This window comes from Humulus lupulus, chromosome 3 (assembly GCF_963169125.1).
Source record: "Humulus lupulus chromosome 3, drHumLupu1.1, whole genome shotgun sequence".
Taxonomy (NCBI): domain Eukaryota; kingdom Viridiplantae; phylum Streptophyta; class Magnoliopsida; order Rosales; family Cannabaceae; genus Humulus; species Humulus lupulus.
The window spans coordinates 95787474-95813388 of NC_084795.1; the positions used below are offsets into that span (position 1 = coordinate 95787474).

The 25915-nt window shown below is 34.3% G+C and overlaps 1 protein-coding gene and 1 long non-coding RNA gene across 3 annotated transcripts; both read left to right on the top strand.

Moving 5' to 3' along the window:
- The first annotated feature begins 5058 nt into the window (after positions 1-5058).
- Positions 5059-6463, top strand: LOC133821266 (uncharacterized). The gene is made up of 2 exons (XR_009887423.1): positions 5059-5187; positions 6234-6463. It is a non-coding gene; the product is annotated as an uncharacterized LOC133821266 (long non-coding RNA).
- Positions 6464-9740: 3277 nt separating this feature from the next.
- On the top strand, positions 9741-16463 carry LOC133822993 (truncated transcription factor CAULIFLOWER A-like). Of its 2 annotated transcripts, none has more exons than XM_062255518.1 (8): positions 9741-10260; positions 13340-13424; positions 14029-14093; positions 14241-14340; positions 14661-14702; positions 15009-15050; positions 15297-15442; positions 15997-16463. In XM_062255518.1, the coding sequence occupies exons 1-8, from the start codon at positions 10076-10078 to the stop codon at positions 16094-16096; spliced, it is 765 nt and encodes a 254-aa protein (XP_062111502.1). In that variant the 5' UTR covers positions 9741-10075; the 3' UTR covers positions 16097-16463. The 2 variants fall into 2 exon arrangements, with proteins under 2 accessions (XP_062111502.1, XP_062111501.1); XM_062255517.1 differs by having other exon boundaries at positions 9742-10260; positions 14020-14093.
- The last annotated feature ends 9452 nt before the right edge of the window (positions 16464-25915 follow it).

The window sequence follows — 25915 nt, forward strand, 5'->3', positions numbered from 1 at the left end:
ACTTTCTCCCTCAAAGAACCTAATGGAGTTTTGAATTTGGTAAGTTCCCAAGATTTTGAATTTGTAGCTATCCAAATCTGCCACATAGTTTCAATTTCAAGATATAATTTAGTTTGGCACTCATCTCTATGTTAAATCCTGAAATTGTATTTTGTTTAGCCATTCTGAAGTTGCCTATTGTTCAAGTCTTTACATAACTATGTTTTAGATGGACGTCAATTGTGTACAAATTTATTTTTCTTGCGTTCATTAGTCTGAACTTGAAGTATTACAACTTTCTAATTGATAGCACAGCTCCAAAACCTTTATTTATTGTCCCTATGTTCTTTTCTCACTAAATATGGGAGCTTCAGCTCTAACTTGTGAGTTTATGCAGCAAATGTTTCACCTTTTCCTTCCTCAAGCCAATTATTGGCTTTTGGCCTTCATCAATAGTTTCAGTTTGCATCTATTTTTTTAATCTTCTTCTCATGTATTCCTTGGAAGACATAATTAAGACTAGTATGTTATATGACCAAAGTGCTTTCTCCCCTTAGGAAGTGTTTGATAAAGACCTCTTGAAGACAGATGACAAAATGGGACATGCACAGCTCAGCCTTCAACCACTTGTCTCTGCTGCTAGACTCAGGCAGATTCTACAGAACTTCAATGGCGAGACGGTGTTAAGGAAGGTTGTCCCAGATAGTGACAACTGTTTGGTCAGAGAAAGCTCCATCACTTGTGTCAATGGTAATGTTGAGAAAGCTCCATATTTCTTCTCTAGTTGTGAATGTTTCTAGCTTGCTCATTTGGAAAGAAGTTTTGTTCCATAATTAGAAGTTTCTACCAGTGTAATTTATTGGCTTGATTGCTTCTAGGGTACTAGGATTTTCTGAGGTCCATTTTAAAAAAAAAAATATATGGATGTGGGTTATCTTGATACTAAATGGTATATACTAAATTTTGTGAACTTGTATAATTATTAATATTTATGTCATAGTAAGGTTTTCTAGTTAAAAGTAGATTTTAAGTCAGATTTTTCAATACTTGCTTCAATACTTTTAATTTGTTTTTGTCTCTCTTCATAGTTTGATGTTGCAAAATTAAGAAAGCTAAGACCAAGTTTCAAGCATAACGAGGGCTTTGTTACTGCTGGCAATGCTTCAATCATAAGGTTCCCACCTCTCTCTTTCCCCTCGCCGCCAATGCTGAAAAAAAATTATTAACTTAGTGTGGTAATGCAATCAGATATATTATTTCCTGTGCCTTCTGTTTAGAGGCTTGTACTATCTAAATACTCATTTACTTTCTTGTACATTTAAGCAACTGGTGTGCAACACTTATTGTAGTTTATGCTACAACAAAACTGGTTTATTTTCTGTGGGCAGCCTTTTTCTTATTTTTATGTGTGTGTGACTAGGGTTTCAGATTTTAACTTGCCTTAATATGGTTTGGTTTTTATCATGAATAATAGTGATGGTACAGTTGCATTAGTCCTAGTGAGTGGAGAGAAGGCACTTCAACTTGGATTGTAAGTAATTGCAAAGATTAAGGGCTATGCTGATGCAGCTCAGGTACTCTAATGAATTGGCTTCCTAGTTCTATTTTACTGTTGCTGAAACATAGCTCAAAGAAGATTATCTTTGCAGGCACCTAAATTCTTTACAACTGCTCTAGCCCTTATGATACCAAAAGCTATTTCAAATGCTGGTTTAGATGCTTCTCAGATTGATTACTATGAAATAAATGAAGTGTTTTCTGTAAGATTTTAGTACTTGTAATCCCTATACTGTTCCCGATTTAGTAAGCATTTTTTTTTCATTCATTTATATTTGTCCTTCTTCTCTCTAGGTTGTAACTCTAGCCAATCAAAAGCTGCTTGGTCTTAATCCTGTGAGTTTGGAGAAAATTAGATAATTTCTTTCAAGTTGATTTACTCTTAAGTCTGAAATGTATGCTATTTTAAATGTGATCACTCTTCCATTTTCTGCAATTTGTATAGTCATTCATCTGTCCACAATGCATTTCAGCTTTGCTCCATTTTGCCTCTATCCTTATCTACATTTTTTTACTCTTCCAATTTTCAAATATCTCAGGAAAGCCTTAACATACATGGTGGGGCTGTATCATTGGGACACCCATTAGGATGCAGTGGAGCTCGTATCTTGGCCACATTGTTAGGGGTAATCTATAAGCTTCCCTTCTCTTGCAATGCATTCATAGTTTGACATTCTAATATCATTTATATAGTTCTCTGGTTTTGTTTACATGTTTTCTTAATGATCTAAAGTCATAGTTCGTGGTCATATCTAAGCTTATGCTTTCTACATATACTCATGTGAAGTGATCTCGTGTTTGTCATTTAGTCTTTTAAATTTTTGTTGAGAGTTTAGTTGTGGAATAAAAGAGACATTGGTAACTATGCTCTCTCTGATATATTTTTCTTGGAATTTCTGAAATAAGAATAATGTTGTTGTAGGTATTGAGACATAAAAAGGGAAAGTACGGGGTTGGTGCCATATAATGATATTAGTATAAAGAAGACGTCACACAAAGGTTCAGCTTATTCAATTTCAATACAAAGAGCAGAGTACTTCAAGCCGACTTGACCAAGTACTCCTGTTAAATTAAAATTTTAAGTTATCTTTGTTTTATGGATATTTGTTTAAGATCAAGTTTTTTGATAGACTATTCTTCTAACTGTGTTAATAGTAAATTACACTGATAGTTGTTTTTCAGAGGATGAAAAGTTCTCTAAAAATCTTAACAAAGGAAAACCAAAGAGAATGGCATATACCTCATTCTATAATACAATATTTTTTAGAGATTAGACTTTAAGAAAGAGAGAACTAGCTTTGTGAGAGAGTTTCTTCAGGACTTCTATTATGTATGAACTGTTATAATTTGAGTGTGCTAGTTCTTCTCAACTATGTATAGGGTGTAATCTAAGTTTACAAAATATTTTATCAAAATTCTGCCCATTTTACTAATATGAAATGTTAATTTTTAATACGTAATGCTTGTTTGTGGTTATTTGATCTGTGTGGTGATGTTGTCTGAGTGAAGTTTGTGGATAAGACTATAGTGTTTGATAATGATGAACTTCTCTTGTCTGCAGGTTAAGAAGCATATCAAGCAAGGCCAAGGTCATGAAGGTGGGATCTTTACGGTTGAAGCTCCTCTTCATGTTTCAATTGTTCAAGTTATTGATCCAGACACAGGGTATGTGACTGCCTTCAATTCTGTTTAAAGAATACTTCAGTTTTCGCTCTTCCATGTTTGTAAGTGGAGATTAAACATTCAAGTATTCCATGCCAATCTGATTTGTTTTGTTTATGAATGTCCTAAAATTTTCCCTAAAATATAGTTGCTTATTTGAATATTTGTGGAAAGGGATAATGCTGCTTATTTGATACAATGAAAGACCACATTCTGAATCTCTTTGTAAGCTCTTAACATGCTTTTCTTAAGCTATTTTTGCACCTGATGTTACTGATTAAGGTTCACTAATTGATTATCATATCTTGTATCAAGAAATACTGCAATAAACTTAAATTCTACCATTATGTAGTTATGTGTAATAAGGATTTGAGTTTGATTTCTCTAGTTTGGTAAGTTTTACCATTAGTTATGTGTAATATGGTTCAAATGGGTAGGTTTAATTGTTGTATATCTTTTGCTATTTTCAATCAACTTACTATCAAATTATGCTCTGTTTTATAGAGTGATAGTAGAAAGACTATATTTTTTGTTACTTTTAAAAGTTGTTATATTAATGAATAATTGTTAACTTATTATATTCTGCATATGGCTTTATTTATAGAGTGATAGTAGAAAGACTATCATATTTTTTTTACTTTCATTCATATATTTTTTCTTTGTTTTAAATAAGAGTACATGCTAACATTTTCTTGTGCAATAGTGACAGCTTATATGGTCTTCAACATTATCAGAAAAATTAAGTTGCCTAATTTATATGGTCTCTTTTGTTATTTTTGTTCCCTCTTGAGAAAATTAGTTCTTGCTTAATTAACAACAAAAGAAGGCACTGGACGAAGAGTCTCGGAAATAGCAGGTACTTTCTTCTTTTCTTTACTTTCTTGGAGTATTTTGGTTTTAACGGCTGTTTAGTTGCTAGAAAAGAATGAAAAACTAACCAAATTAATATAATTCTGTGTTTTCATTGTTTACAATTCTGTGTTTTCACTGTTTCTCTTACTCTCTGATTGTTCTTTCCCCTTTAATTGCTAAAAAAAATTGATGAATGTCGTAGTTGAAGCTCTGTGACAGTGTGATTTTAACTTGGATTTGGAACATTTTTTCTTATCTGCTTTTATTTCCATTGTTTAGCTGTTTATAGTTTTCATTGTCTTGGAGGATAACTGAATGTTCTGTGAAGCTAATGTTAAGTGCATTGGTTTTATGAAGGGGAGTTACAAAATAGAGTTGTTGAACTAGAAGAGAGTAATTGCAAACTAGTGATTCTCAAAGCTCGGAGAGATGCCACAAAAGTGGCAGGCATTCCTGTCTTAAATTTAGGGAGCAAGCATGTTAGTAGTGACAAAGTTAGAGATAAAGTAAAAGATATACAAGATATGGAGACTTCTCTTAAAGAATTAATGAGTGTAATTACCTTTCTTTCGAACACTTACCTTTCTAACTGATTTGAGCTCTGCAGGATCAAGCTTCTTGCCGGCTTAAAGAAATAAAAGGTCTTCATGAAGAGAGAGTACATATATCGCAGCAGTTATCTAACTTGCAGGGCACTTTAATGTATAACTAGTCTTTTGTGTGTGCTGGTTTTATTACTTTAAAATATCATTTCACTAATGCTAACTCTTCTCGCAAATGGACAGAGCAAATTGAAGAATGTAGCATGTATTTCCTCTTCCCAAGCCTACCTCTTAGTGAGAGATCAAATTGAAAAATCAAAATCTGAAGTTATTGAGTGTCAGGCTTCGTATGAGAAACTTCAGGTTGCAACTGGTCGGTAGTTTATTTATGCCTTTTATCTGCCATTTTTTGCTAAGATGTCATTCTGATGCTAAAGTTAATGTTGTCATTGGAGATTGTAGGCTAAGAGGGATATTCTTGTCTTAAAGGAAAGGGAACTCAGTGTTAAAAGTGATGTCATTGATTTCCTTCGAAGATCTGCTGCAATTGAGATTCATTGGTCAGGCTGCTGAGATACAGAAATTGCAAACCATGGTATGTATTATGTTTTCAGATTTGTATCTTATAGATGGTCACTAGGTGGAGACTGGCCATCACTATTAATCTTTGGTTAATTGTATAAATGTCATGTCACATTAAATTTATCCTTCTTAGTTCTAAGCAATGGAAACTGGTTCTATGTTTTTATATTCATTGATTATTTTCAGTTGTGCAAAAAATCTGCCAAGTCTATGATGTTGTTTAAAACATCATCATATAGATCATTTAAAACTCCATGTATAGGGATAGAAAGAATAAATAATGAAATGAAGAATTCTACCCAAGAGAAGGATGTGATTTCTAACAAAGAAACAGGACAAGCTAAGTGGAGCTCTTATTTGCAGTAGTGTATGTTAGTCATGTGCCTTTAATTGGATAGCTAGTTCAATATAGTGAATATTCAATGCTTTCCATTCAATCTAAGTTCCAGCTTATGTGCGTGTGTGGTTTATTACTTGACACTAGCCATATATATATAAATATATGTAAATGGTAATTTTGTTCCTGCTGAAGTTTAGTGTGTCAAGAATTTAAGATAGTCTTTTCTTTTGTCAATTGTGATTATCTGGCTTAGTGCACGTAACAAATTGATCTTTGATTTAAGCAAATTTACCTGGTCTGCTCTGCTTTTTTACTCTGGAAAAGGTGAAGCCCTGGAACAAATCACCATCATTATCATCTTTATCTTCTTGGATTTGCATTTATTATGCCATTAGATATGAAACACTCATTTTATTGATTTTTCCTCTTTTTTATTTCTATTTAATATGATAAACATTTCCAAGTCTATACTTACTTTACATTTATTGAGAATGATATATATTTGTTATCTTGATACATTTCACTAGCCTTGTTTTAAGTTGCATGTTTTATTGCTTCAGTCGTTGTTTTGCATGGTAGTACATCTTGCTATACCCTGTTGTTTCGTCAAGTTTTGGAGTTATTACAAATTTAATTTAAACTTTATATGCTTACAGGTGGAAACTAGCTTAAGTCTTATGTTCTTAATAATAAAATGACTTTTTTTTTACAATGTGCAGGTATATTGAGATGATTTCTTTGGAGCAATTCTTGACAACATTTGTAGTTGAGGCCTTTAGAATGGAAGAATGTATTTCACTAATTTTTGTATACATTTCTTGTTTTGTATTTAGTGATAAAGGAATCTGAATTGGGCATAAATTGTGTTGTAATATGATTTCTTAAGCCTAGACTAGTAGACTAAATATTGTAATTACATTTGAGTAATTAATAAAAATCTATTATGTTACCTTATTTGGCTTCAACTTTCATATTTGTTTTCCTAGTTTTGTGTAAGTAAAAAAAAGATTATGTTTCTCTAAGCTAATATAACACATGTGTTATACTAAAGTGTAGTATAACACAAAAAAAGTGTTATACTAAAGTGTAGTGTAACACAAATTTATAAGTATTGAAATGTGTAATATAATCGACTATAAATAACATAATTAAACACTTATCTATTTATTAAAATAACACAGAAATTGTGTTATCGTTGACAGTATAATAACACATTTGTATAACAATGATAAAGTGTTATGTAAAGTACCCTGACCTACGATAACATAGTCGGTCTTAACACATCAAAAAGTGTTATGGTATGTTTTGATGACACATTTTTGGTGTTATTAAAAGCATTTTTTCTTGCAGTGTAATGAATAGACAAGGTATGATGTTCTCGGGGTGTGAACTCCTCCAGGTACCCCGAGCCAGCCAAACACGGATGTCTCCAAAGGAGGCCACCCCCGAGGTCCGTCCTCGAGGTGTGGATGCCTCCAAGTGAGATCCTCGCTCCTTCTTCTGTCAGTTGTCCTCCATGTCTAGGTCTTTGTCCTCGGAACCTAGACGAGTTGCTAGGTGTCAGTTACTGTGCATATGAGCCACCAGAAGATCGTCTGACAAACTTTTGGAAAATACTCGAGTAGTGGTGTCGATTCGTACACTCGAAAATCGACATTTCCCACTACGTCGCCTGACATAGGGAAAACGTGTAGCTGCACCCTGACACCGTCAGGGGCATGTTTCCCATAAAGTTGGTTGACAACTTTCTGCAATGGGCCTCATGCAATCTGTTTGGGTCGTAGTCTTTATTTAGAATACCCCAACAGTGGGAAAATTTTGTATTAAATATATATGGTTAACATTAATAACCCCAACCTCTATAAATAGAGTTGTGGTAATTCCTTGTAAAGGGTTCAGATTTTTAAAGAGAGAAACTCTATAATTAATGCAATATATACACTGCCTGAGAACTACCATTGAAGTTTGCTCAAACAAGCTTCAAGCTCACTAAATACCAGAGACTTGTGGACTAGGGTTCTTTTATAGCCTGAACCACGTAAAACCCTTGTGTTCTTTTCTATTATTTTCTTTAAACTCTCATATTAGGTTGATAGCGAAAAAGATAGTCAACATATTGATTAGTGCTAAAAAATGCAAATTTATTGGTTTTAAAGTGTAAAATAAATTAAGTTTTAATTAATATTTTTATGAATTTATTGTAATATATTTTATAATTGAAAATATTAATTTTAAATTTAATTTGTGTTTAACTTTCAGGAAATAAATTGCATTTGGACATTAATAAAAAAAGATAACAAAGAAATAGTTAAAACTGAAAAAGAAAATGAAGGAAATTGCATTTTTGACAGAATTTGGCCCAAATCGAAGCTCCAAGCCCAAGCCCAGCTCTTCCTTCCTCTTCCCCCAGCTACCAGGTGTCGTGCTCCCTTCGCGCCACGTGTCCAGGTTCCTTGCTCCTCCTTGCGCCATGTGTCCATGCCATCCTCAATTTCCTTCGGCATCAAGCCTCCAACGTCAAATACAGCCCAAGCCTCCTTCAATAGCAGCTCTTCCTCCTTTCACAAGCCTAGCAAGCCAAACGAAGGCCCATTTCCAGCTGCCCTTCAGCAGCTCACGCCTAATCCAAAGGCCCAACGCAGCAGTCCATCCAAAGCCAAGTAGAGCCATTTTCCTTCAGCAGCCTGCCTACGTGGCACATTTTCATTGGCTGGAAAAGGGTCAAAACCCACTTCTTCCACCAGCCACCTTTAACCCATATTTTGTGGGTATTGAGCCTTGAAAAATTGTCATTTTGAGCTTTAAAGCTCATCTTTTTTGGTGCTTTAGAAAAAGGGCATATTGACCCTACACCAAAATAGCTAGGGTAATATTAATAATAAGATTTGATTTTTCAAAATCATATTTTATTATTAATATTTCAGATTTATTTTGTATACTCCATTTTGTTATTTAATTTCTTTTTAGTCCTTTTCTCCATCTATAAATAGAGACTTTTTCTTTACAATTGGTATGTAATTTTTAGAGTAAAGAAATTATAGCAAAATTTCTGCTTACTTTCTTCTTAGAATTTTGTGAGAATCATGAGCATAATATCCTAATCTTCTTAGGAAGGTTACGGATGATTCCATATGCTAGTGATGTTATTTTGCTACTTTGATTTACTATGTTCTTAATGTAAAATATTTGAGTTATTTATGTTCTTTCATCTCCATCTCTATTTTGTTATCTTTATTTACTTATGCTAATAGTGTATAAGATTAGTCATGCTCTTTCTATGTGCTTCTAATTAGTAAAAGTAATATTGAGACATAATTTTATGTCTAATCTTCTATTGCATTATTGCCCTTGGGTATTTTGTTATTTTTAGATTTTTCATAAGATTAACATTGTGCTTTTAAAGTAAAGAACTTTATAACTCAAATTGACTTTTGTTAGAAAATAATATGGACTTTAGTGTTAGATTTTCCAAGTAAATGTTGGGATGTGAACTATTTACTTGTGCATTTTTGTAAATAAAGTAACCAAGTAACTAAACAAGCATATGGATGATTTTGAAACCTTTCAATTTCTCAAACTCTTGTTTACATCTTACATTTATTTCACTTATCTCATTTAATCAAAAAGACAACACAAAAATCTCAAACCTCTTTTCGTTTCCATTTCTTATTTGTTTCTTGTTACTAATTTTTTGCGTTATTTTCTACTAATATTTTGATTTTAGGTTACCTCCTTATGGATCGACCGCCCGATTATACTACAACTACCGCTTAGTGGTTGTCACGATTTAGGCGTTAAACACATATATAATGATTACTTTGCATATTTATTATTTTATAACAATTTTTACAAAATAATATTCTATACACACTTGACACTTTATCCTAAGGTTTTCTTAATTATAAAAAATAGTCATATTATTGTAAATAATATTAAAAAAATTATTTATTTTCACCCATTACTCAATTTTGATATGGTGTCACGTTTATGGAGTAAATGGATGCTTTGTATTACCATTTATTGGCAATCAAACACCAAATCAAAAGTGAAGAAGTAAAATTATTATTTTTTTAAAAAAAAGAAAAGTGAAAAGGGAAAATAACATAGCTGTACACTTCTCCAACGAATGGGGTTTCGACAGCACATCCTTAAAAATTACCACGCCTTGTATCACTAAAAACCACTCTTTGTCAAACACACTATACCACACACCCCACCCCACCAAAATCCCAAACTGCTTCTCTCTCTCTCTCTCTCTCTCTCTCTCTCTTATATATGTATTGAGTTTCCATACGTTATCTCAGACAACTTCACATTTGGTAACAAAGGGAAAGAAGGCATACCATTACCATATTAGTTGTATCTCTCTTTTCTTTCTTTTTTTATTTTTGTTTTCCTTCTTTTCTCTTAGTTGGGTTTCAGTTTTCAGGTATTGAATTTCTTTTTTTAGGATTTTCCCTCAGGAAGTTTGCTTGTTTGGGCTTGTTTCTAATAGAGCAAATTTGTAGAAAAGAAAGTGAAATATCATATATATATTATATATATAAGGAGAAACTGAAAAATGGGAAGGGGTAGGGTTGAGCTGAAGCGCATAGAGAACAAGATCAACAGGCAGGTCACTTTTTCCAAAAGAAGAAATGGTTTACTGAAGAAAGCCCATGAGATCTCAGTCTTATGTGATGCTGAGGTTGCTGTTATTGTCTTCTCCCACAAAGGAAAGCTCTCTGAGTACTCCACTGATTCTTGGTACTGCAATATTATCTATATTAATTTCTCTCTCTCTCTCTCTCTCTATATATATATATTATACATACATAATAACAACCAAATCCATCTTCTATTTCTTGGTTTTTTTCTTGGTATATATTGTCTACAATATAGATAGGTTTCTTCTAGTACTTCTATTGAACACGAATATATAATAACTCAGAAAAAAGTCTGGATCAATGGAAGATTTGACTTATCAAGCTCAATAATAATAAAGTAGTACTTTTTAACCAAACACTCCTCTCTGCCACCGTCTTGTAATTTGTAGTAATAAGTTAAACAAGAGATGTTGAGTACTAGGGTTATGAGATGTAGAGTGTATAGTAGTTCGAGTACTCTGATCATCAGTCAAAGGCACGATTCTAAAGTATTTTTCTGAATCAGATGTACTTTGAACTGAGCTTAAGTTGTGAGTTTTCTGATCAATTAGTCTATGAAACCCCTGAGATACTCACAAGGTCATGTACCTCATCCTCCGTGTTCTACGGAGTAGTTCTTCAACTATATATATATATATTATTAAAACACACAATATTATATACATATTTATTATATTGTTTGTTCATTATTTTTTAAATTCTTTTGCGCATAATTTTTAATGATCAATCAATTTATATATCATATATATCTTCACCGCTAAAAACAACAGAGACATTTGTACTTAAATTGTTGTCTTATAAATTACTGCCGTAGATCACTAATTAACCCTCTTATTTATTGTTCATTAATTTCAGTGAATACAATGTTATTGACTTTATACAGTATCTAAGACGCACACGTAGATCCAGCCTCTTTTTTCAAGCAAAGAGAGGAGATTGAGTCTTGCAGCTCTTGGAGATCTCTTGCACATTTTCTTAACAATCATGATTATATTAACTAAATTTTAAGTAAATGATAATATATATATATAAGGAAGCATATTTATACTTATACATGCTTATAGCTTGGTTTTTATATTCATGTTCTTCAAAAGGAGACTAAAATAATGTTGTAAGAAATGAATAATCTTTAATTTGCTTAAAAAAACAATTACTTTTTGGTGTTATTTACAGAATTAATATAGATCTATTTGAAAAAGAAAACAGTTTATAAATCTATTTTTTATATGATGGAAGAAGAAGAAAAAAATCAAACAGATTGAATAGAGTAGTACTTAAGGCGCATTAAAATGATCAATTTTCCCCTAAAATTATCATGTTTGTGTTGTTTGAACTAACACTGTCTTATCTTAAATTCTTAATGAATTTCCACTTAATCATAAATATCGTGAGTTTGTTTTTTTCTTTTTTTTTTACTAAAAAAAAAATCTACTCCTTCATTTCATTTTAAAAAAAAAAAAAGAAAGAAAGTATCTGCCACTTTCGGTTTTTACTTTTTCATAAGAAATTTTTATGCCTAGCTATTTCTTGTCCTATATTATAAGCAAGGTTAGGTCCTTGGCTAAAGGAACAAATTTTATGTCATGAGTTCACTACTTCATGCATATATATGTATTGAATTAAAAAAAATTCCATTTAAATATTTATATATATCTATATGTGCATCCTACACATTGGTAATTCAGTGGAAAGAACAATACTTTGGTAAATATTGTGTCGTGCCATGTTGTTGTAAATACATGTGTCCATTATTGTATATCATATGGTTTGAATCAATACCGGGGTATATCTTAAATAATAAGCTAATAATTTGATTTAGATTTGCAGTGAAGATTTTCGTAAGGGTAAGCAATGATGATATGAGCTCAGTAACTAGCTGTTTGGTCATTTGTCCTATATACGTTAATGACATGATTCTAGCTAGATCTTATAAGTATTAACTAATTAAGACTAGTTAATGATCACTGAACAATTTTACTATTGGTGGGGCATTGTCTGTCTACCATGAAACTAAAGAAGTTCATCCGTACCCTAGAAAAGGCATACCTTTTCTTATTTGATTTGAAATCACATTCCCCTTCGTGGATCTATAAAACCCATATTGTGTCTATGTTTTCTGACGATTATATAACAGCCATGATTTAAATTTTAGTGATCAATGCTAAAATCCAGAAGTATGGTGTGAAACTGTAAATACTAAATATATAAATACTTATTTATGTATACATATTTTGATTGGTTGAGGTACATATGATATCTAGTATGATGGTACTCTTTAGTTTGCTGATATAATATATATTTGAAGGCAAGTTACGAGAACATATAGTGATTCCTTTATGAAGATTTACCCTATGTACGTTAGATATTATGTATATATATTATATATGTATAGAAGTTGCTCTTGGTGTTGGGGTATACTTTCTTTTCATTTTTGAGGAAGGAAAGTTTTTATGGTGTACGTACTTTTATTTATAATAAAGCGGTTTTTCTTTTAAAACAAATGCTAGTGTTTAGTTAGAATATTGTTGATCCCTTCATAGGATCATAGTTGTTATAGACCTTTAGAAAGATGTACTCTTTCAGCTACTTCTTGCATATGTAGCACTGTGAATGTCTACTGGTACTATATATTTCAGATAATTAGAAGAACCATTATTAATTAATTAGAAAAATTATATTTCTTCCTAGTATGTGTCAAGCTAGAGAGCTAAGATAGGGATAACATATACAACAATATGCCCCAATTAATTAACTTAAATACTAATTAGAATTATGAATCATGTCGTTTTATATCAGGAGCTAAACTTTGGATCATTTGATGTACATTAATTAGTTTTCCTCCATTTACTTTTGGTCACTACATATATAAGTCTCCTGCATGCAGCTAAGGATTCTTATTTGTTGGCATAACATATATATATATAGTTATAATATAATACATGCTTTGTTGTGGTTACATGAGACCAGATTATTAATTACGCTAAAATTCTTATTCAAAAGTTTTACTTTCTTTAACTGAAAGACTATTATAAAATTTTATATGCTTCCCTCCGCCCTAAACTATGACGTATTTTTGTGTTCTATTCCTATATAAATGTGATTAATTTCTTTGGAGATCGATCTCAATTCATAATGTTACATATTGTTTAAGCTTCTAATGATTCAAAATTACATTACAGCATGGAGAAGATATTGGAACGCTATGAGAGATACTCTTATGCAGAGAGACAGTTGGTGTCAATGGATTCTGAAACACAATTACAGGTTCCTCTTGCTTAATTCACTCATATAATTATTGTATGCATATTATTGCTTGTTCTATATATGCATTGTCATAATTTTATATTGTCATCAACAGACTGTTATTATAGCTAGTAACATCTTTAAATACTCATGACTGGTTAAATTGTTTGCTTTAGGAGTTGCCTCCTAGCTAGCTAATAAATGTTTCTTAACCCTTCTTTTCTAAACATTTCTTTTCTGAATATTTCAAAACCCTTATCCCCTATAGTTTAACTAGTCTATCCATTTAACTAATGATTTTTCATATTTCTCAGAATAATAGTTTTCTTTATATTTATTTTTTCAACTTTCTAATCAATCTTCAAATAAAAGAAAATTTATAAATAAATAAATAAATCCTCTATGGTAATTTTTATGTGCGTTTTTTTATTTTTAGGACTAAGCTAATATAATTAGTTAGTTTTCATGACTCTTATGTCAAGTAGGTAGGTCAAGACTTATTTCAAATCATATTATATTATATGTATTATTATAATTATGTCTTGTTTTAAATAGGGACAAATTAATTAGTAGACACCAAAAACTGTATGTGGTTTATTGATTTGTATTGTCATAGATTATGCAGGGAAACTGGACCGTGGAGTACTCTAGACTCACGGCTAAAATTGAGCTTTTGCAGAGGAACCGTAGGTACGTACTATATTTAAACTTTTTTTTATTAGTATATATATTTTTTTAATTGTTACGAACATTATTTTATTGCATTAGTTTCTTATGTGAAGAAGCTCAAATATGTTCTTGTGGAATGTATTTATTACGTTATTAAAATCCTTGCAGGCACTACTTGGGAGAAGACTTAGACTCGTTGACTCTAAAGGATCTCACGGGTTTAGAGCAACAAATTGATATTTCCCTTAAACAAATTCGAGCAAGAAGAGTATGTTAACTAATTAGTGCTGCTATTCTATTTCTCCTTTTCTTAATGGACTAGTGACTCTTACACATCAGGGAATCGGAGATCAAGTTTTGGTTTACCATTTTCTAATCTTCATCATTAACTCTCTTGTTATGACTTGATTTAATGTGATTAATTAGTCTCTTGAAAGAAATATATTTATTAGTTATAAGGAGGTAATTAATTCGGACACTTTTTATAGCTAAATATATTTATTTATTATTGCACACATTACACATCATAATAATATACTTTAAAAATATGTAGTTTACACTAAAACTATTCTTCTCCCCTTGTTGCAGAACCAACTCATGAACGAGACAATCTCTGATCTTCAGAAAAGGGTAGCCCCACTAGCTAATTTGTTACATTAATTTTACTTTTCTTCTTTTTAATAAGTCAATGGTTAAAAAAATTCATATATTAATGATGTTAATTCATTGTGCAAAGAAGATATTGCTACTTGTTCACATGTAAGAAACACCAAAGTACATATTTTTCATTACAACAATGATAAACATCTGAAATATGCAGCTTTGGTACGTATTTAGGAATATTATTTATATATTGTCGAATTGCACACTGAAATTATTTTTGAAACCTAAGAATTTTGTCGTTTTTAGTTTCTAATGTATTTATATACGTGGCAGGAGAAGGCAGCGCGGGAGGAGAACAACTTGCTGGAAAAGAAGGTACATAATAAATAACATATAAATAGTGATTAGAGGCACACATGCACTACATTTATATATATTGAATTTATCTCAGTATACAAACACATAACAATAGCAAAATTTTTTATGACAACTGAATTAATTAATTTAGCATAGTGTCATATTAAAAGTGATACATAAGTGCCAATTTAATTAAAAGTTAGAGTGTAAAATTGAGTAATAATACGATTACGTTTGATTTGGAAATGGATAATAATAATCAAGATCAAGGAAAGGGGGAAAATGGTGGCAGTAGAGCAGCAGCAGCAGCAGCAGCAGCATCAGCAACAGATGCAGTGGGAGCAGCAAAACCATGGCCCTGGTACATCAACCTACCTGCTTCAACAACCACTTCCCTGCTTAAACATTGGGTATATATATAATCATTACTAATATTCCTCGGACATTATTCTTTTCAAATTTCTATGCTTTAACTGTACCCCAAAAACAACTGTAATGTTTTAAATTTACTTCCGTACGTATGTATATGCATATTGCCAATATATATGTATATATGCATGCTTTAATTTGCAGCTACTTCATTTGGTAGATGATTACATATACATGCTTGTGTATATCTCTCATATGTGAACATGTACAATATTATTTTGCATCCAAGCATCACATAGCACATATATAATTAATGATCGTATTACTAGCAGTTGTAGACTTGTAGATAGTGTATATAAATATAAATATATATAGATATAGATATAAATATCTCTATACTCAAAGGAAAAAGCTGTCTTTGCTCTCAATATTGTATATGTCCATTTTACTTTTCTATTTATCTAATTCATTAATCTGTCGATCTCTACTACCTAGGGAATACAAGGAAGAAAAAAATACAGCTAGTGTAAATGTGCATTCTGGTTTTATAAGCAGATGCATCAAAATTAAAGTTCATGCATTCTCAATTGTGCAGGGGAAGTTACGAGGATGGAACCCAAGAAGTTAGAAGGAACGATCTGGACCTCACTCTTGAGCCATTATATTCATGCCACCTTGGATGCTTTGCTGCATGAAAATAAAATATTATATATATATATATATATATTTCAAAGAGGACTCCCATCTCTTTTAATTTGGAATTAAATTTTTGGGTTTTTATTCGTGGAACGTGGACTGGTGAGATCATCATCCTTCAAGTCCCACATGATCTATATATATAAACATATATATATAATCCACCAAAAGCTACACTATGTGATAAAGTATTACTACGTAGCTATATATGTATGACAATTGTGTCATGAGGGACCTTTCATATTTTCATGCGTGTACTATTACGTTGTATAATGCCTGACTTGTGGAACTTTGATATATAATTAGATTAAATTAGGGACAAGGAATTTTTAACTATATATATATGAACTATATTTTCTATATGCATATGTAGTGTGCTGTGATCTAGGAATATGAGGTATGAGGCATGTATATAGAACATATCTATAACATGACAAATGAGCATATAATATCTATATATATTATCTTTGCGTTGACAGCATCCATCTAATCTTCGGACAAGTTCCAATATATATTATATATATATTATATATATGTGTGTGTTTGCAGGGAAATATCTATGTCAATTGTCATTTCTCCATATATACATGCATATCATCATATATATATATATATGTGCGTGTGGCTCAAAGTTGGATGCAAAACTATATTATTTTTAATGTAAAATGATAACATCGTTATATCTTGTCATCTTAGATACAGTCAATAGGTTTCTGTTTGAATTCATATATGGTTTGAGTACTAAATACAAAACTAAATTTATAGACCTGAGCTAGCTAGACGTAAAGTACTGACAAGAATTTTAAACTTTAATAAACAGTATTTTCTAGTACTCTGTCCATGTAGCAAAATATATGTAGTACGTTCAGTGAATAAATGTGTACATAGAAAATAGACCCTTAAAGAGGTATTCATATTTCCTAGTACTACTAGGCACTAGCTTTGAAATCTTGAAGGACAGGCCGGCTAGGTATAGGTGTGTGTATATATATATAGCCTTTTTTTTACAATTTTTTTTATGTATGTGCATTAATTTTTATATATACCAGTAGTTGTTTGTGCTTTTGTGATGTAGCTTCATATTTTTCATCATGATGTGCCTAATTATATAAACTTTAGTTGAACTAGAGTTAGAGAGGAAGTGTGTGATGTACCACCAGCTCACTCAACTAGCTTTTTATACGTGTGTTTCTTCCAACCAACACATTAACCCTCTCCAAGGTGACACTGGTAACTGCGCATTGTGAATTTGTGATACAGCTGGTTTTTACTTTTGAAAGTTTGTCATTCTCTTATTGACTTTATTGCATAAAACCATTTTCATATATATTATTTTATATTTGTGTCTCTAGTTTTGGCAAAGTGTTTAAATTTTATATATGCTGAAGTCTAGTTATGTCAAGTACTTTTGTGTCATTTTCACTTTCATCATTTAATAATCGGCTTTTGCGCAAATTTTTAAACCAAGAAACTCATCATGATCAATGATCATATATACTCCCCTCAACAACAAAAAAAATGATCATATATACATATTTAACTTCGTATATGTTATATATTGGGTTGATGCGATCTATATATGTATATATTCGTAATTAAAATATTTTATATAAAATTATTGGGTAAATTTATAAGGGAAATTTGCTATTATATACTAAAAAATTAAATAAGTTAAAAAATTAAACCCAAAAAATAAATATAGGAAAGTTATCCTATTTTTTCAATTTCTTCCCCAAATTACCCTTCACTTTTCAACTTCTCCTATTTTCTCTAACTCCCTTCTCTCTCCTCCTTCTCTAACTCCCTTCTCTCTCTCTCTTGCTCTCTCTCTCTCAGACCAAAAAAAACCACCACGGCTTGCAGTCAGCCGGACCTCCACCCACCACGACCTCAGCCAGAGCTCCCACACACTCAACCGACCTCCACATTCATTTTTCTCACCCAAAAGCAATGGGTAAGTGTTTTTTATGCAAAATATTGTTGGCTTTTGTTATATTTAGTGTAAGTTGTATGGATTTGCACATTGTTGGTTGTATTTTGTCTATTTTGCATTCTGAAATGAAAGTAGACTATGCTCCGTTTTCAGCGTTTTTTTTTTGTTTTTCGTTTTTTTGCGATTTTTGAACGATAAATTGCGATTTTGTGCGATTTCTACCAAAGTTAGAAGTTAGGGATGAAACTATGCGACATTTGAACGATGCCATTGCGATTTTGTGCGATGTTATGTGTGACAAAAACTAAGTATTTTTGGGCGATTTGTGGGCGACTTTATCTGTGTGCGATACTTGTGCGATGCCTGTGCGATATCATTGCGATTTTGTTTGTATTAATTTTGTCCAAAATTTCTTGCGATAGTTGTGCGACTTTGTGCGATGTTTTTGCGATATTGAACGATATGTGTGCGATTTTAAATTTGTACGACTTTATTTGTACCTTTTTCTGATTAATTTTTTTTTGTTTGTGACAGATTCAACTGTATTTGTGCCTGTATTGTATGATGGTGTTTGGGCTGTCGAGGGTTTCAACTGGGTATTCAATTCCCCAACAAGTAAGACGTTGATGTTTGACATTGACACTACTCTGGAAAAGTTGCGTGAAGTTTTGTATGAAGAGTTGGATGTGGATCCTTTGGTGTATGAACTGAAATTAGAAGTCTGTTACATGTACATGAAGTCTGTTACATTTGGGCGATATTGTGCGATTATTTAGGGAAATAATGATAGTTTATGGCATTTGTGTTGTTTTGCGATATTGAGCGATATTGAGCAATATTGAGCGATATTGAGCTATTTGAGCGACAGTCAAGGTACTCATAGTTTTAGCAATCTTTGTGCGATGTTTGTGCGATTATATTGGATAGGTTTTGCGATTTTAATTTAAAAACCTTATACATTTTTTCTACGATTCATTGCGATGTTTGTGCGATTCATAATTGTAGTTTTGCGAGTTTTTGCGAGTTCTTTTGCGACATTTGTGCGATTAATAATAATTCCTATTTTTAAAAATGCAGATGGCTCCAGAGCTCGTTCTCCCATTGTCCGAGCATTTTCCAGGGCGTATCACCTACAGAGAGAACGAGTACTTCAGTGCTATAAAGGATAAGTTCGAAGCCTTTAAGTTGACTGATAAGGTGAAGGAAAGTCCCTTCGGATCTTTTTGGAATGCCAGTATTCTTCAATTCTCCGGGGTGATTGTGCATCAACTGTTATTGAGGAAAAAGAAGGTCAGTGAAGTTAAAAACGATGAAGTGTGGTTTTACGTGGGTAAAACGGAAGCCAGATTTGGGAGGTCTGAGTTCAGTTTGATCACAGGCCTAAAGATGAGCGGTGGCCCCTCGAAAGCATAATTGAATACATGTAACAGACTTCTAATTTGTACGATATTGAACGATATGTGTGCGATTTTAAATTTTTACGACTTTATTTGTACTTTTTTCTGATTTGAAAGGCACTTGGTGCCTTTCATGTACATGTAACAAACTTCTAATTTCAGTTCATACACCAAAGGATCCACATCCAACTCTTCATACAAAACTTCACGCAACTTTTCCAGAGTAGTGTCAATGTCAAACATCAACGTCTTACTTGTTGGGGAATTGAATACCCAGTTGAAACCCTCGACAGCCCAAACACCATCATACAATACAGGCACAAATACAATTGAATCTGTCACAGACAAAAAAAATTTAAATCAGAAAAAAGTACAAATAAAGTCGTACAAATTTAAAATCGCACACATATCGTTCAATATCGCAAAAACATCGCACAAAGTCGCACAACTATCGCAAGAAATTTTGGACAAAATTAATACAGACAAAATCGCAATGATACCGCACAGGCATCGCACAAGTATCGCACGCAGATAAAGTCGCCCACAAATCGCCCAAAAATACTTAGTTTTGCCACACATATAACATCGCACAAAATCGCAATGACATCGTTCAAATGTCGCATAGTTTCATCCCTAACCTCTGACTTTGGTAGAAATCGCACAAAATCGCAATTTATCGTTAAAAAATCGCAAAAAAACGAAAAACCCAGAAAAAAACGCAGAACGCAAAATAGACAAAATACAACCAACAATGTGCAGATCCATACAACTTACACTAAATATAACAAAAGCCAACAATATTTTGCATAAAAAACACTTACCCATTGCTTTTGGGTGAGAAAAATGAATGTGAAGGTTGGTTGAGTGTGTGGGAGGTCCGGCTGAGCTCTGGCTGAGGTCATGGTGGGTGGAGGTCCGGCTGACTGCAAGCCGTGGTGGTTTTTTTTGGTCTGAGAGAGAGAGAGCAAGAGAGAGAGAGAGAATGGAGTTAGAGAAGGAGGAGAGAGAAGGGAGTTAGAGAAAATGGGGGGAAGTTGAAAAGTGAGGGGTAATTTGGGGAAGAAATTGAAAAAGTAGGATAACTTTCCTATATTTAATTTTTGGGTTTAATTTTTTAACTTATTTAATTTTTTAGTATATAATAGCAAATTTCCCATTTATAATAAGGGTGTTACTTTAACTCTTATTGATAAGGTATTTCTATTTTTGGTATAGTATTTTTACCCTCGAATTATGACTATTATATAATCGTATCATCCGAATGATTCGCAATGTTAAAAATTCTTCCCAAACTATATATGTTACTTAAATATGATATTTCTGATAAATTTCGTATGGCTAATAAATTGATGATGTGACAGTGTCATGTGTAGAATAATTAGTAATTTTGTCTTCCAAACTTTGACCACTACCAAATTGTACCCTTATTATTAAAAAAATCTATTTTTTCTTAAAAATATTAATTAAATCTTTTTAAAATAAAATATATAATTAATAAAAAATAACTATTTTTTACTTTTTCTTTTCTTTTCTTTTACTATATAAAACAAATCTATTTTAGAATGAAAATTTAAAATAAATACTAAAACAAAAAAAACTTTTAATTAAAGAGGACGATGAAGGATGAATGACTTCAATAAATAAATAAAACTTTTAATTTAAAAAGAGGAGGACGAAGGGAAAAAAACTTTATTTTAGGATTTATTTCTAATTATTATATTAAGATATATTTACTTTATATGTAAAAGTAAAAAAAAAGTTTTTTGTTATTTATTAGATTTTTAATTTTTTAATTTTTAAATATTTATTTAATTAATTTGAAACTTTTTGTACTGTTTATTGAGTAGGTAACCATTTGGTACCTTGTTGTTGACCGTGTTTTTGGCCAACGACGTGAGAACGTCAAAAACGATAAAACCTTCAAGAGAAAATAAACGACACAAACGATTTTATAGTGGTTCAGCCCCAATGTGATGGTAATAGCCTAATCCACTTAGAGTTATGATTATAAATCTACACTCAAGATCAGATGAACTTGAGTCAACTGAGTTTCTTCAGTGTAGATTACCAGAATACAAGAATTCTCTCAAATACAAGTACTCTCTCTCTAAAAAATTCAGATCAAAAGTTCAATATTCCAAAAGTCCTCTTTATGATGCCATAAGCCTTGTATTTATAGGCTTAGGATCGTACAGATGATATCCCCATAATCAGGCTATTTTATTATTCTCATTATATTTCAATTACAGTAATATTCAAAATGTAACAATTTACTAAATTTGTGGGATAAACAGAGAGATTCCCGTGTATGCCAAGACCAATTTTTGTTGAAGCCGTTTCTGGGAATCTTCCTGCTCTATCTAGTTGATCCATATCTCACTCAAGCTGGTCGACCACACCTTCACTGGGCAGACACGCCCTTGACTGGGCAGTCATGCACTTGACTGGGCAGACATGCACTTAGCTGGGCAGACGTGCACTTGACTGGTTGGACAAAGTCATGCCTGGGCAGACAAGGTCATTCCTGGGCAGACAAGGTCATGCCTGGGCAGACAGACACGTGACTGGTTGGACAAGGTCATGCCTGGTCGGTCATGACACTTCTCAAGCCAGTCAAAATTCTTCATCGGTCTATTGGGTTACTCCTAAGCCAGGTCACCCAACCATTCCTTGCCACTTGTCATTTCTATCGCCACATCATCATTTTTAAAATTTGGGGATAACATTTGCCCCCCAAGTTTATTATATGATGTCTCACATAATAAACTTTTTTCTCCACAGCTGACGGCACTATATAAAAAAATAACTGTTCATCTTCCCGCCATGCAGCAGACCACAACTCCCAGACCACGATCACTGCAAATAACTGCTCATAATCATGGGGAGAAAAAATATCCCAGGAATTCCAAGGGTCCAAAAATAAGTGGTAACTCCCACTTTTTTCCTCTAAATAGACCCCTATTTTCCCTCATTTCCACACACACACAAGAAGCCAAAAATAAAAAAAAACCCTCTCATCTTCTTTTTCTTCTTTGGCCGAAACCCTCTCATCTTCTTTTCCTTCTTTGGCCGAAACCCTTTCATCTTCATCTCTTGGCCAAACCTTCAAGGGTCTTCAATGGGAAGCTTCTCATTCTTCAAGCAAATCAAGGGCTTCTCAAAGTTGGGTAAGTCTTCTCCTCCATGCTCTCATATTGTTGTTATTTTTTTTCAAAAACTCCATGAAAACCATTTTTTTTCTTGAATTTGCCCATGAATGTTAGAGATATAATGTGCTTGGTGGCTGTTTTGATGTTGTTTAGATTATGGGTAACCCAATATTATCTTCAAATTCATAGGAATTTAAAGAAAAATAGGTCATTTTAACCTAAATCATGAATATGGGTTTTAGGGTTTTTGATGGCATATGTGGTTTCAAGAACATTGAAAAACTTTTCAATTTCCCCTTTTTGATCTTGTAGTTGTGTGTTTTGGATGAGAAAATATGTTTGTGTTAGGGATTTTAGGTTTTTCCTTTTTCGGAATGGGTTTGTGGTGAGATTTGGGGTATGGCCGTTCGGCCACTACTTTTTTTTTTTTTTTGTAAAAAGTATGGTCCAATCAAACCATACACTAGCCCCTCGGTCCCAAGCGCCTAAGCTGCTCGGACTAGACCCCACAGAGCCCTCGGACACGCCTCGGAGCCCTCGGACATGCCTCCTCGGACACTAGGTGTCCGGTCGGACACCCACGTAGACACGCCGCTGGGCTCTTCGGACGCAACGTGCGTAGCTCCTCGGACCCAGGCGCGCCTCTCCTCGGACAACAGTGTCCGCTCGGACACCACACCACTCCTTGGACGGCTCCACGCGCGCAAATCCTCCAGGTTCCTAGGCACGCACACATGGACACGGGTGCTGGACTCCTCGGTCAGCCCTTTAGGCACGCACACCTGATCGGACATAGGCACACACATCCGCTCGGACTAGGCGCATCCGAACGAACACCACATGACCCTTCAGCACCTCTTGGCTCTTCGGACCAAGCATAGCACGCCCTAGGCACTTGGCACGCCACTTAGACCAAAAAAAATTTTATAACCCCAAAACTTTTTATTCATGCTCACCCTAGGGACCTTAAGCACTTTTTTATGCACTTTAGGCACAAAGTTTATTTTTTCCCATGCATGCTATATTTTCACTACTTAGATAATTTTTTTTTTCTAAGTAGAAAAATAAATTTTGTTCTTGTTGAATTTTATCTGTATGGTTACTCACCTCCCCATTTTTTATTTTTTGTAGATGAATCGCTTTGACTATAGGGGAGGTGACAACCACACGGACTCCGATACGTCTATCCCGCAGTCAATCGAGACCCCTCAAAGCAGCAACTCCTCATCAAAGTCTCCCACCAGTCGCACTCCTGAGGATCGCCTCCACCGCTTTAAGCAGATCCTTCCCCGTTCTGCTTTGTACTTTCTTCACGAAGAGCAGTTTCTTCATCAAGCTGAATAGTCGACCATGAGGGTGAAGAAGTCCAATAGACTCCCACAGGACTAGGATCCTCAAGTTGCCCACAGAGCGGTGCAAAAAGTGGTGGAACGCAGTGAGGTCCACACTGCAGCTTCTTCGAGACCACCACGCCAGGTGCCGAAATCAAGTAAGACTCGGAGACAAGCCACCCAGGATTTCTCCACCGAGGTCCAGCACTTGGCCGTCCACAAACCAAGGAAGGGAGGAGAAGAAACACCTTCCTGGTTTACCGCCAAGCCCACAAACTCAACCCCGGGATGTTTGACAAACACATCCAAGCCTTGGGCTTGAGAGGGGTGAATGTGATATGTCCGCGCCCTCACCAGAGAGCCAACAGGCCCGGCGGACCATACTGTGCCTGGTCCAGGCACCATATCTTCGCAGGAGCAACCATCCCACTATACCCTTTCTTCCGGTCAGTAGCGGATTAATTCAACGTCTCTCCCTTCCAGATCGCTCCGAATGGGATTCAGGCGTTGTCTGCGCTGTACATTCTCTACTATCTACAAGGCTAGGATGAGCCTACTCCTCACGAGATACATTATTTGTTCGACTTCAGGACCAACCCTAGCCATAAGAACATAGGTTTTTTCCACCTCTTTCACAGGTAAAAGGGGGTTAAATATCTTTGTGGCATCGCTCACAAGTCGAACCTTGGGAAATACTATACATAGTATTTTCTCACATTAGACATCAAAGCCAACAACTTGGCTTTTACACATGCGGGTCCATTCGAGCAACCCTTGCCCACTCAAGAGATGTTCAAGCGAGCAAAGGAGTTGGCTGACATGTGTATCGAGGAGAAGGACGTGAAAATTTTGGTTACTGTGGACAACCTTCAGATGGTGAGCCTGCTACCATGTAACCAAAACATCACAGTAGAGAGTACCACTGAGGAGAACAACGCGACTGATCAGTCCAACGCTGGCACTGAGGTGGTGACTGACCAGTTTTCTCCTGGACCATCTCCTCACTCCCGTAGACCAGGCGATCTCGTCATTAAGGAGCCTCAGCCAGAGGACCAACGCAGATCTGCTACTCTCGCCCAGTCCGAGAAGGGAAAGGCCATCCAGCCTGAGAGGGACCTGAGCTCATCATCTGACGATGAGGACGACTTCTTCGATCAGATCCTCAACTCAGGTCTAATAGTCATAGCAATATATTTGATAACTTGGTGATATGAGACTAATAGAACTGTAGTAGTAATATACTTATCCACATATTGCTTTCTATATTTTTTTTTCTAACGAATCTTGTGTTTTCCTTTTTTGCAGATCCAGAGATGTTCAGGCATTACAACGCTCCTCCTGCCCCGAAGAGGAAGTCTGGAGAAGGAAGTGGCTCCACTCCCCCGAGCAAGGTCCCGAGGACAGTGCCGCCCAGCCAAGGGAGACAACTCGAGGGGTCAGTTACAATCTTGCAGTCGACCCCTTCCTCGCTTCCTCCTTCAGCGAGCCTAACCCCCACTCATCCGACCGGCCCGAGCGAGGCACTACGCACTGCTAGTACCATTGGGAGGGGGGCAGTTGATCAGACTCTCCACGATGTTTCAACGATTCAAGGCTTTGAATCCTTCCCTTGACTCAGTGTTGATGTCGTCTTACAGAGAGGGATTGCTCAGTTGGCGAACGTAAGTACTCTACCACAAGATAGTTTGTTACTTATGTTCATACTTTGTAGTAACCTCTTGTTTTTCATGCAGACGCTCATGACCATCTGTCATGCTCAGCACTGAGCAGTAGACTACAAGGAGTTGATCAAGGTCTTAAATGATCAACTAGTGGAGGCTCAAGCTAAGGTGGATACTCTTCATTCCAAGTTGGAGTGGTCAGAGAAGACTGTGGCTGAGCAAGAGGAGTCTCTTAAGGGGTTGGCTGATGGGAATGACAAACTAACCCAAGCCAACAAGTCACTGACTGATCCGCTAGACAGACTGACTCGTGAGAACGAGGGGTTAGCTCGCGAGAACGAGGGACT

What these genes read in the sequence shown, in the direction of transcription:
- LOC133822993 (XM_062255517.1), top strand. Translation starts at nt 10,076, where the DNA reads ATGGGAAGGGGTAGGGTTGAGCTGAAGCGCATAGAGAACAAGATCAAC. An exon ending in CTTTTGCAGAGGAACCGTAG is followed by an intron (nt 14,094 to 14,240) that starts GTACGTACTATA and finishes AAATCCTTGCAG; the next exon opens with GCACTACTTGGGAGAAGACT. An exon ending in CTTCCCTGCTTAAACATTGG is followed by an intron (nt 15,443 to 15,996) that starts GTATATATATAA and finishes TCAATTGTGCAG; the next exon opens with GGGAAGTTACGAGGATGGAA.